The sequence below is a fragment of the Anas platyrhynchos genome, chromosome 8, assembly GCF_047663525.1.
Source record: "Anas platyrhynchos isolate ZD024472 breed Pekin duck chromosome 8, IASCAAS_PekinDuck_T2T, whole genome shotgun sequence".
In the NCBI taxonomy this organism is placed as follows: domain Eukaryota; kingdom Metazoa; phylum Chordata; class Aves; order Anseriformes; family Anatidae; genus Anas; species Anas platyrhynchos.
Genome location: NC_092594.1, coordinates 17,743,026 through 17,754,455, shown reverse-complemented (window position 1 = coordinate 17,754,455; position 11,430 = coordinate 17,743,026). Strand labels below are relative to the sequence as shown.

Below are 11,430 nucleotides of genomic sequence, written 5' to 3'. Positions count from 1 at the left end.
ACCTTTTTTGTTGAGACCAGAATAGACCTGCTTTTACTGGAGGAATCTGTGAGTGCTTTTGCTGATATTTCCTCTGATGGCTTTTACCTGACTTGTTTTTCAAAACCCCTGTTGAAATTTCTCAGTCTTCAAGCACTATTTCCATGCTGAAATTCGAGTTTGGGGTCTGGAAAAATGTCCAAAATGATTTTGCAAATGGCTTGCTGCGATGCCAGAGTCGCGGAAATGGGGCACGCTGTAAGGAAAGTCACCTGTTTATTTCTGGGAGGGCAGAGAATTTGTTTTAAACAATGCCATTTGCTTTTCAATTACGGGCGTTTTTGTGGAAAAAACATTGCAGCAGCCTGTAAGAAAGAGCACGTGATCACAATTAAAGAATGTGTTGTGCTGTATCAGAAGGTAGCATTTAAACTGAGGAGAGCCGGAATATTGACTATAACTCATTGTAATTATACCATCTATTTCAAACATGTAAATATGTTTGGTAGCACTTACATGTTTATGTCAGCCATTGGGAAAAGCACTTTTCCTTTTTGGTAAACTTCTGATGATAAGAATTTTGTTACTTGCATTTGAATAAGCAACAAACAAGGAGTTTAGGCACAACGCATTTATATGCAGAAAGAAGTGGGTCCTCTCTCCCGTCACTGCAGAAGTTTGCCCGTATTAAGGTTGTGATAATACCGTGGATAGGAAATGTTAATAAACCATCCCAAGCCGTGCAGTTCTGAACAGAATACCCCATGATCATGTCAAAATCAGCATGCCATAGAGGCTTGAACGTGAGACTGGGAGTGGGGTGACTGGGAATCTGCTTCTGGCTCTCCTGGGCCAGGTGAACATCGACAAAACCCTGCTCGTGCCCCTTTCTGCACCCTTTAACTGCAAATTCCCGTAGTTGGCTCCTTTTGGAAGGGCTCTGAGATCCACACGTCAAGATTGCTCCAGAAGACCCAGGCACTTTGCTCGCGTCTGACGCACAAACCCAGCAAAACCTTGAAGGCTGATTTAGCCTGGCACAGGGAGCGAAGACACGTCTCTGCTAAAATGGATGAGAAAATTCCCTCAGCTGCTGGGGACTGGGATCCTTCGCCAGGGGAAATTATTCTGAGCCTATTTCCCTTCCCTTTGACATTTTCTGTCTTATCAAAAGCCAAATGAGTAAGGAAGAAGGTTAATGACTAAGCTGACAAATAAACATCCAGTTCAAAAAAGCAACAACATTTCCAGGAAAAATTTAGAATCTCCCCTGAACACCAGCTAGGAATTTAAACCCTGCCACATTTAACCCAAAAGGGACTGTCCTTTTGGAGCACATTGTGCTACCAGGGCTGCAGCTGGCTGGGGCACGGGACAGGGGCAGGTTTTTCCGTGGAATGAGGTAGTGGAAAAAGTGCAGAAAAGGGAGGAAAAGGAATTTGGTTGTGAAGAATGGAAACGAGCATCACCACTGAGGGATCTCAGGTACCCATCCCCTGAAGTGGGGCTACGTATCGACTATGGGGTCTCAGTTTTGAGACCTCAAAGTAAAAGAGTGTGAGGAATTCAGGCTGTCCTCACCAAAATGAAAACGTGTAAGGATTCACAGGGCAGGAGACTGGTTTTCATCCTGTGGTGTAGGCATCGGGGGGTGATGGTGGGGAGATGCTTCCCTCGTGCTCAGAGAAAGAGTGTGCTTGGCCTCAATTTCCCAGGGCTTCGCTCCGCCACGGTAATGGTGCATTAACAACAGCTTGATTTTCATTCAATAAATAATAGGAATTATGTCATGCTGGAGCCAAGACTTTAAACAAGAGGCTCCCGTAAACGTTTTCTTCAGGAATCCGTGATAAACCAAAGCCAGTGTCAGACGTACTCCCAGGGAGCAGGGCCGGCAGACTTGGACCCTGTCCATCTGCTTCGCCATTGAAACAAAACCACTTTATAATAACCACAGAGGGGAGGAAGCGACGCAGCTTGGCATATACACTTATACTATGTGTGGTGGAAATGTTTATTCTTTATTTCAGGAAGATTTAGTGGGTGTAGAGATAATAGAGCACAGCGCTTGCTTGTGTCTTGGGGAAGGAGGGGTGGTGGCGTTCGGGCTTTAAGGGAGTCCAGTGTCGGCTCCCGGGGGGAATATTTTCGGTAATACCTATTGCAGTCTCAGGCACTTGGAAGGCAGAAGGAGACAGTGGGATGAAATGTGCTTTTCGGGAGAGGCGTTGTAAAGGCCCCAGGATTAGTTATTTCTGACAGGAGGGATTTTACAGACTCCGGTAGACGGCAGAGGCAGAGTCCTGGCCGTTCCCAATTACTCCTCCAAGGCCCCGTGCTGGATGCCTCCTGTGGAGCAGCTCGGGCTGCGGCATCCCCCTCCCCGTGAGATGCCATGGGGTGAGCCTTGGGCTCACCCACCCCACAGACAACTCCTCTTGCCCCCATGTGAGCCTCATCTCCTACCCATGACGGCTGCCCTAAGGGTCTTCTGGCTCCCGCTGCCTGGCATCTACCCAAAACGCTGCAGGACCATGCTGTGACTTTGGAAACGGGGAAGGATTTGCAATAGAAGAGTCTGTGGGGTCAGCAGACCACGGCATCCCACCCCGTGTGCCCCGCTGCCCCTGGGGTGCTGCTGTCTGTCCCCACAGCCTGGCCTGTCGCAGCGCTCCCCGTTTTGTCGTGCACGTGGACCTCTTGCTGCGCTTCCACTCCCTGGGGCTGCTCAAGATCAAACCCAAACCCTGTGCTGACCTCTGGGGATGGGAGAGTCCCTGCCAAATTTTGAGACAGCGTACGTCTAGACTTGGTGTGCGAGCAAGGGAGTGAAGAGATGACTAAGTGTCTGAAAGTTTGGGCCTTTGGAGAGAAGTCCCTTGGCTCCTGGTTCCTTGGATCAAGTTCCATTTCCTGTGGAGCCATGGAGATACTGGATATTTTCTCCCGTTTCTTGGCCTTTTTGAAAAAGTAAAAAAAAATATATAGATCTGTCTTGGGTGAGGAAACAAATTTTTGAAAAATTTTGGCAAGTCGAGGATCAAAAAAAACCCCCGTGTTGAGTGAAACATTTCATAGCGACAAAAATCAAAACATCTCACTTTGCCTTCAACCGCTTTAAAACATTTTAATGGGTTGAAAGGAAATTTCAAAATGGAAAGTCATGTTTTGCTTCAAACACTGGAAAGTGTTTCATTAACGAGGAAGAGCAGAAGCAAAACAATTGCCTTGTTTTTTTGTTTTATTTCCAATCAATTGGACGGCTCCGTCCCCGACCTGCACCGAGGTCAGGGGCTGTGTCCCCTTACGGTACGAGGGACCTGGAGCTTGGCAGCCCTCGCGTCTGATGAAGTCACCTCCCAAGCAGGAAGCTTTTCTGATCACCCTAACTCCCTTTTACATCTTTTTAATACAACTTTGCAGGCTTCAGCTGGCCCTGCTCACCCGCTGGTGCCTCCAGAAGTATTTCTGGCCACGTGGCAGCCTTGGGTCTGGGATAACGCAGAGAGGGGCTGGTGAAGCCCTTCACCTCCTTGTGTGCCGTGACACCACGACAAATAGACCTGAATTATGGTCTCTGTGGGCTTGGGATCTCTGCTGGCTTCCCTTGCCTTGAGGATGTATGGTTTGGGCTGCAAAATCAGGTGTGGGACCATCTGGTTCCATGTTTTTAGGTTGTGGCAGAGGATCAGGAGGCGAGGAGATGCTGTGGGTATATCCTCGGCCTTGCCCCGCTGCCCCAGCAAACCCCAGTTCTTTGTGTCCCTGAGGGTCCCTTGTGGCTGGGGACAAGCTGGTGGCTGTGCTTTGGGGGTGGCTGTGCTTTAGGGACAGCTCTGCCTCACGGGGATGAGGTGAGGTGAGGGGCGCCGTGAGCCCCCTCAGGGGCCGTGTGGGTTCGCTGTGGCGTTCCGGGGAGGATCTCAGCCGCCGGCTGAGCGCCTCCAGGCAAAGCCAGGAGAAGAAAGGAGAAGGAGGAGGAGGAGGAGGAGGAGGAGGAGGAGGAGGAGGAAGGCCGTGGGCGCTTTAAGGCGCGGGCGGGGCGCGGCCCCCGGCCCACCTCTGAACCCGGAGATTGACGGGGGGGCGGTGCGGGCGGCGGGGCCGGGCCTTCCCTCCGCAGCCGCCAATGGGGCCGGGGGGGCGGGGAGCAGCGGCGGCCCCTTCCTCCCCTCCTCCTCCTCCTCCTCCTTCTCCCTCCTCCTCCTCCTCCTCGGGTTCCTCCGTGCCACTTTGAGGAGTCCGGAGCCGAACAAAAGCAGGCGGCGAGGGCCGGGGCCGGGGGGGGCTGCGGTGCGCGGAGGCCCGGCCGGGGAGGGGGCAGCCCCCGCTGCCGCCCACCTCAGCGCTGCCGGCGGCCACGCAGCCCCGAGCCCGGCCCGGAGGAAGGGAAGAAAAAAATTAAAAAAAATAAAAATAAAAAGGGGGCAAAGTTTGGAGCCCGCCTGGCTCCGGCGCTGACAGCGCCCCGCTGGGATCCGGAGTGACTCCGGAGCGGCTCCTGCCCCGCCGCCCCCTTTTGGAGTCGCCGCCGTTTCCCCTCCCTTCCCCGGAACCCCCCCTCCTTCCCTCCCTCCCTCCTTCCCTCCCTCCTCCTCCTCCTCCTCCTCCTCCAGCAGCCGAAGGGATTTTTTTTCCCCCCTTTCTTCCCTCTCCTCTCTCTCCTTTTTTTTTTTTTTTTAAATTTTTAAATTTTTTTCTATTTTTTTTTTTCTCCTCCCCGCCGCCGAGCTGGAAGCCTGAAGGATCAATAACAATAAAAAAAAAAAAAAAGCAGCGCGAAGAGGAAGAGGAGGAGGAGGAGGAGTGTGTGCAGGGAGGTGGGGGGGGAAGACACGAAGCAAAAGAAGAAGAAGAAGAAGAAGCAAAGCGAGCGAGGAGCCGAGCCCAGGCGGCGGGGCCGGAGATGGACGAGCAGCCGCGGCTGATGCACACGCACGGCGGGGTGGGGATGCCCGGGCACCCGGGCCTGTCCCAGCACATGCAGGATGGACCAGGCGGGGCGGAGGGGGAGGCAGGCAGGAAGCAGGACATCGGAGACATCTTACAGCAGATCATGACCATCACCGACCAGAGTTTGGACGAAGCGCAGGCCAGGTGAGGCTCGCCGGGGGGGGGACACATGGATACACACACACACGGACACACAGCCGGGATAATTTGGGGGCAGGTGCCGGGGAAGTTTGGGCGCCCAGCAGCTCTGCCGCCGCCTTTTGTGCGCCCCCGGCTCGCCCTTTGTTGGCCGCCGGGGGGCAGCCCCGGAGCCCCCCCCCCCTTAGCCCTGCTCCGAGCCCTGCCGGGGGAGATCGGGGCCGGGGGGGGGGGGCGGCTCCGGGCATTGTTCGGAGCCCTAAGGGCTGCCCCCCCCCTCTAGGCAACTTTGGGGCAGTTTCGGGGCTTTGAGGAGCCGTCCTGGAGCGGGCGAGGAGTGGATCCCCTCCGGATCCCCTCCGGATCCCCTCTGGATCCTGCAGGAGCTGCGGGTCCCACCGCTGGGGCCCTCCTCCCGCTGTTTTTCAGGCCGTGCTTTTGTGCTCAGAAAGCGTTGCATAGATCCTTTTTTATATATTTTTTAATTATTATTATTTTTAATTGCAGAAGTAATTATTAAAAAAAAATAAGGCTGCGAAACGCAGCAGCCGAAGCGCCCTCGGCTCGGAGCAGAGCGCGCCCAGCAAAAGTTAGGGGAGGGGGGAAAATTCTCCCAATTCAAAATCTCCCACCCCAAAGCGCCTTTCGAAGCCTAACGCTAAGAAAGTCAACCCAGAATCATCCGGGGGGCACCCTTGAAATTTCTCCTGCTGGTGGTGGTGCCGTTCCCCCTGGCATCCGTGCTGGTGGCCGGGGAGGATTGCTCGAGTACATTGTTCCTGGAAAAACGCAGGCACCGTCCCACAGCCCCGCGGCACGCCAACTTCCAGGGGGGAAAAAGTGTCCCCCAAACCCCCTGCTCGCCTCCTGGGCTTGGCGAGAGCGTTTGGGCCGTCCTTTTTTAATTTTATTTTGATTTTTTCTAGTCCTCGTGCAGGGGCAGAGCGGCTCACAATGCGCTTTCCTCCCGGCCCAACGCGGGGAAGCGAGGGGGTCTCCCTCCTGAAAGTTGTGGGGCTGGTGCGTGATCCTGCGAGGGTAATTTGGGGTGCTTAATCACACCAGCAAGCCCCAGCCAGAGCAGAGCGAGGAGAAGGCAATATGGTTTTGGCTATTTCAGCTGCTTCCTCGCAGTACTTTTCTTTTTTCTCCTTTTTCTTTTCCCTGCGCTGCCAAACGCACAGCATTTATCAGTGGTGTTTGGCTTTGCATTTCCTGCATCCATCCTGCTGTTTGCGTGGACGTTTCGCTCCTTATTATTATTATTATTTTTTAAAGTTTTGGGAAGATGCAAAGTGCCAGTATTATCTGTAAGAGGGCCCCTGCAGCGCACGGCCGTGATTTGTGTCCACCCCGATGTCTGCACCCATCTGGGTGTGCTGATAAGGGGCCGCTGTGGTTCGGCGAGGGCATATACCTTTGAGAGGCTTCATCAGAGAGATAAATCTTTTTAACATGTTGTGGGTGGTGGGGTAAGTAGTGTGAATGTTTGCCAGATGTTCACATCGTCTTGGCGTGTAATTTCGGTTGGTAAACAGAAATCCCGTAACTGGCGCCTGATAGGAACAGCCCTTTATACGACCGAACCCGTGGCAAAATGATCGTACGGGCTAAGGAAAAAGAAAGAAATCCTGCCTCAGCGGGCACACGGTGGGTTTTAAAGCCAGCCGATTCAAACCACCCCCCCCTTAAAATCTCTCCTTTCCTCTAAACCCACGGGAGACTGGTCAGCTATGAAACCACCACCGAAAAGAAAGGCAGCGAGCAGGATGCCTCCCACTTCCCAGAAGCATCTGGCTGTGCTTTTTTTAAATGCATTTACTATCCCAATTGTAAAGAATTAAATCTTCACACCTGCAAATAGGCTGGCTGTATGCAAGAAGTGTAGCAGGAAGGCAGGGAGATGGATTTATTCCTCCATATGCGCGCGTGCCTGTGGCTGTGCGTTTCTGCACTCCAAGTTGGGCGCTGAAATCCCCCGAATTGACAGCTCGAAGCAGAGGATGTTGCCAGCCTAGGGAAAAAAAAGGGGGGGCATTTTTTTTTTTTTCCTTTCCCCTCTGCCTCACAGAACGAGCTGAATGAAACACATGGCTGGGTTTAATATCGGAGGTGGGAGACGGAGGGAGCCCCGCGCTGCTCGGCTGTGTGTGTTTGAATGAGTTACACCACGCTTGCCTTCCCAGCCCTGGCTCTGGCTCGGCGAACACAGCCTGCCTTGCACTTCGTGGCCGTGAGAGCCGCTCGGTGGCAAATCCTAATTCCAAGCGATTCCCAAATTGGTGTCATTTATCTGCTCTCTGTTAGCTGCTGGCGGCACCGCTGCTCGCGTCCCTCAAGCTCCGACGGGGACGGCAGCGGCTGGGCCCGGGGGCTGGTGGGCTCCCAACCCTGGCCAAAATCCACCCCCCACGCTCAGCAGGGCTGATGTGAATTTTGGGAAGTTCTCCCCAGCTGCAGCGACGTCCTAACCTCCCCCCTTTTCTTCTCTCCCCAGGAAACATGCTTTAAACTGCCACAGGATGAAGCCAGCCCTTTTTAATGTCTTGTGTGAAATCAAAGAGAAAACAGGTAGGAAATCAGTGCTGTTCCTTCTGCTGCTTTTATTTATTTTTGATTTCTGCTCTTTGAAGGTATTATGCCACAAAGTTTGTGCCCCCCCCCACCCCCCCGCCCGTGTGTAGGAGTGTTTAAGTGGGGAGAAATAACTCGCTGGTATTTAATGCTTCTGGCACTGGACTCGCATGATGTGGTTTGTGTCTGCAAGGGAAAATGCTGTGGTTTAATTTCTATTGTATGGCCGCTCGTTATTTCTTGTTTTCTGGGGGGAGAGAAGGAAAAAAAAAAAAAGAAAAACCTTGCCATTTCTCATTTCTCTCTTACTCTAGTTTTTTCTTGAAAAATGTGGCACTGTTTAAAAAAAATAATCCTGCCTAGGGAGTGTGCGGGGAGAAAAACAAAATGCAATTGCGCAATTTTACTGCTGCTCCTGGTTTGGTAAACCTAAAGGTGTCTTACTTTGTATTTTTTTTTTTTTTTTTAAAGAAAGGGTTAAAATGCTCTTGTCTGCCAATCATCCGGGCTAGCTCGCATAAGAGCAAGTTGTCAGCTGCCTTTAGTGAAAGCAATATATTAGATTGTTAGTTACTTTAAGGTACTGTTGTTTTATGACATGGGGTGTTCTCAGGCTTCTAAAGAAGCTAATGACATGAGAGCGTTGGCTCTGCCGTTTCCCACTTTCCAGACCTCCTACCATGTACTAACACACTTATAACACATCCCAGGGGGGCATTTAAATTTTAAAAGCAACAATTAAAAAATAGCAGTCATCAATCAAGGGTGATCTTAAACAACAGATGCTCAGGAAAGGACATTTAGCAACATGCACCACTTATTTATTTATTTGCTGGAATCTCTTTTTTTTCTTTTTTTCCCCCTTTTTTTTTTCTTTTTTTCCAATTGGGGGAAATGATGGAAATTCAGCACGGGGGGGTGACTTGCCTCTGCCTTTCCGAGCCCATCGGAGGTGCTCAGAGGTTCCCCGTGCTGATCCAGCTGCCTTGGTTTAGCAGCCTGCGAAGTACTTGACTTCTCCCCCCCCCCAGCCTCCCCTCTTACAACAAGGACCGTAACAGTCAATAATTCATATCTAAACCATATAAGCAAGGGCATGACATGAATGAAAGTGACAATAAATATGATTGCACACCCCGTTGATATACATTGATAGTTACACATAAAAGGGGAACAGCTTTCGGAAACCTGAATCTGGGCCTTACTTTTTTTTTTTTTTTTTCCTCTTAAATATATATAAAGCCGCGTGGTGCGAGCAGGTGATAGGAAATACAATTACTTGACTCCTGCAATATATATAAAACGACTAAGGGGGCCTATTGTTAAACGGTGTTTGTGCAGCTTGTAGCCTAGACAAAGCACCTACGGTGGCATGCAGCGCTCGGAGTCCTTAAGGCCGTGCTGTCCGACCTCCCCGAGAAGTCAGGCGTCGGGTGGGTTCCTAAATGCCGTGCCATGGGTTCTGCACGGACCCTCTTAGAGTTTGCATGGTGTAAGGAGGAGGTGGTGCAGGGTTTGAGCTGTTTTTACAGGCTTTTGCTGTGCGCCCACCCCCAAAAAAGGAGCCCTCAAGTTCCTTTCCCTCTTCCCTCCTGCTTTGATTTGGTGCTAGCCAAAGGCAACGTTTGTCTGTGCTGCCGTTGTGTGCTGCTGGTGCTCTGGCAGGGTCGCCGATGAATCCCAGCTCGCTTTTGATAGCACAGACACAAAGTTTTGGGGTGGGGAATCCAGGACCAGCCCCGGCGGTGGATGCAGGCGACGTGCTAACGGGGATGCTGCAGCTGTGAGCTGATGCCTGGTGGCAGGCTGGAGAGTGCTCGTGGAAACAGAGGATGCTCAGGTGTGGGCTGGGGCTGCTTTAGCCTTTTGAAATGTGTTATTTGTTGGTGTTGTGCCTGGGTTACTTGGATACAGCTGCGCAGAGAAGCCTGAAGAGGTTGAGCCGAGGTGGCTTTTGGAGCCTGGGTTGCCTGCCCTCGGATGCGGTGCCTTATTTGTGCTGTGCAAATTAAAACTCCTCCTCCCCTTTCCCCCAGCTGCAGCCCCAAAAGTCACACTTTGTGAGCGAGCAAAGGGCCAGATGGCAATTTATTTATTTTTTTTCTATTTATTTGCCATTACCAGGTGGGCCCGGCTGCAGCAGGAGGGCAGCCCTGGGTTTGCTGGGGCTGAGAAACCCGGGGTTGCGGGCAGGTCTGCGCAGCCAAGTTGAGCCGAGTTCTCCCCCCCCAGCCTCCCCATTTTGCTTCCCAGCCTTTTTTTTATGTGTGTGGTGGGTTTTTCTTGTGCGAGCCGTCGCCTGACATCCCGCTGGCTGCTCGTGGTCACCGTGTCCCCCCCCCCTCCCCGGCGTTATGATGTGCAGAAATGTGCATTCAGTTACCCGCTGCCTGATTTAAGTGACTCCAGAGCCTTATGGAGACTTTACCACCGCCTCTCGCAACATTATGGCTAATATTTCATCGCGTTAACATTGTCTGAGCAAACCCAAAGTGTCCATAAAGTTCTTCGGAAAAGAGGTCGGCTTTCTTGGCCAAAGGGTTCCCTGCTGCACCTGGGCTTTTCGATTCTTTTAAAGCATTTCTAAGCGTAGTTTTATAAAGCTCCCTGCTTGGGATCCGTCCGTTCCTTTTGTCTGCAGTCTGGAGTGATGTTTTGGGGTGATGTTTGTTTAGGAGTAGTCAAAGTTGGGAGGTTTGGTCCAGGTGGGAGCGTGGAGGAAACAAAAAATTGCTGCTTCAATATCTGTTGAAGTTGTCCGCTCGGTGTGCTTCCACTTGCTGTTGGCTGCTTTGTTGCGAGCGAAGGAGCAGGGACTGCCTTCAGATGGCTGCCTGGCTTTTTGGAATAATTATGGGAAGAGGAGGCATTGTTGCCCTAAATGCAACCGATTCCTCTGTCGAGAGGGATCGAAATCGGAAACGGCGTTGCTGATTTAGAAAAAGTTTGAAGGCAGGGGTAGGGGCTCCATATTTACATCCTTTTTTTTTTTCCCTTGTTTTTTCTTTTTTTTTTTTCTCCTTTTTTTTTTTTTTCCTGCTGTTCCCTGCCTGAGCGGAATAGCTAAGCAGAGGAACCAGGCAAAGCATCGCGGACGTGGGGTCCTTGGATGGCAAACTGGAAAATATCTGCTGTCAAAAGGCAGCAGCGCCTGGTTCAGCTGGGAGCCCTTCCCAGCTCCCCTGCATCAGTGGGGCCGGGCGGGGAGAGGCTGAGCACAGGATATATGGCCCTTTAATCTCATTCCTCCTCCTTAAGAGCTTTTCCCATCCTTTCACTTTCTCGGCTCTTTTGGGGGAGGTGAGGGCGGCGGGACTGCTTAAAAAGGCCCTGACTTCTTGGTTGAAATCCCCCCCCTTTTGATTATCTCGGCCCCTCTGTGCCGAAGGGTTTGGGGTTTAAAAGAAAAACCTGCCCACGACCAATCGAGGGAATTTAGGGAGCGGAATATTTATAGGCAGCGCTGATTAGCCCCGCGCTTGTTGTTGAATAATGGGTTTATTTCTTTAATTTTAGAACATAATAGCTATATAAGGTGCCTCTTCGTTACCTTTCCCCGTGCATTATCTTCACCAAACTTAACTCAAATCAGATCTTTGGAGGAGGCAGGATTTTTTTTTCCCCCCCTTCTTTTCTTCCTTAACACCCCTTTGTTCTCTCCAGCTCTGTGTTCAATTAACACCCCCATCACAGAACTGTAGTCTTTTTTTTTTTTTTTAATGTCTGTTACTGTATTTCACTCCTGACACCTCTCTTATTATTCTTGCCTGCCGTTTCTCTTTAATA

The 11,430-nt window shown here is 51.4% G+C and overlaps 1 protein-coding gene across 3 annotated transcripts in view; it reads left to right on the top strand.

The window, feature by feature from the left end:
• The first annotated feature begins 4,171 nt into the window (after positions 1–4,171).
• The window catches only part of PBX1 (PBX homeobox 1), a 110,656-nt gene continuing 103,397 nt past the window's right edge, over positions 4,172–11,430 (top strand). The window contains exons 1-2 of one of the 3 annotated variants that reach the window (XM_027463507.3): positions 4,172–5,076; positions 7,568–7,641. In XM_027463507.3, coding sequence (XP_027319308.1) covers positions 4,886–5,076; positions 7,568–7,641 — 265 coding nt within the window. In that variant the 5' untranslated portion in view covers positions 4,172–4,885. The remainder of the gene's footprint in view (positions 5,077–7,567; positions 7,642–11,430) is intronic. The other 2 variants (XM_038182664.2, XM_027463510.3) reach the window with 2 other exon arrangements.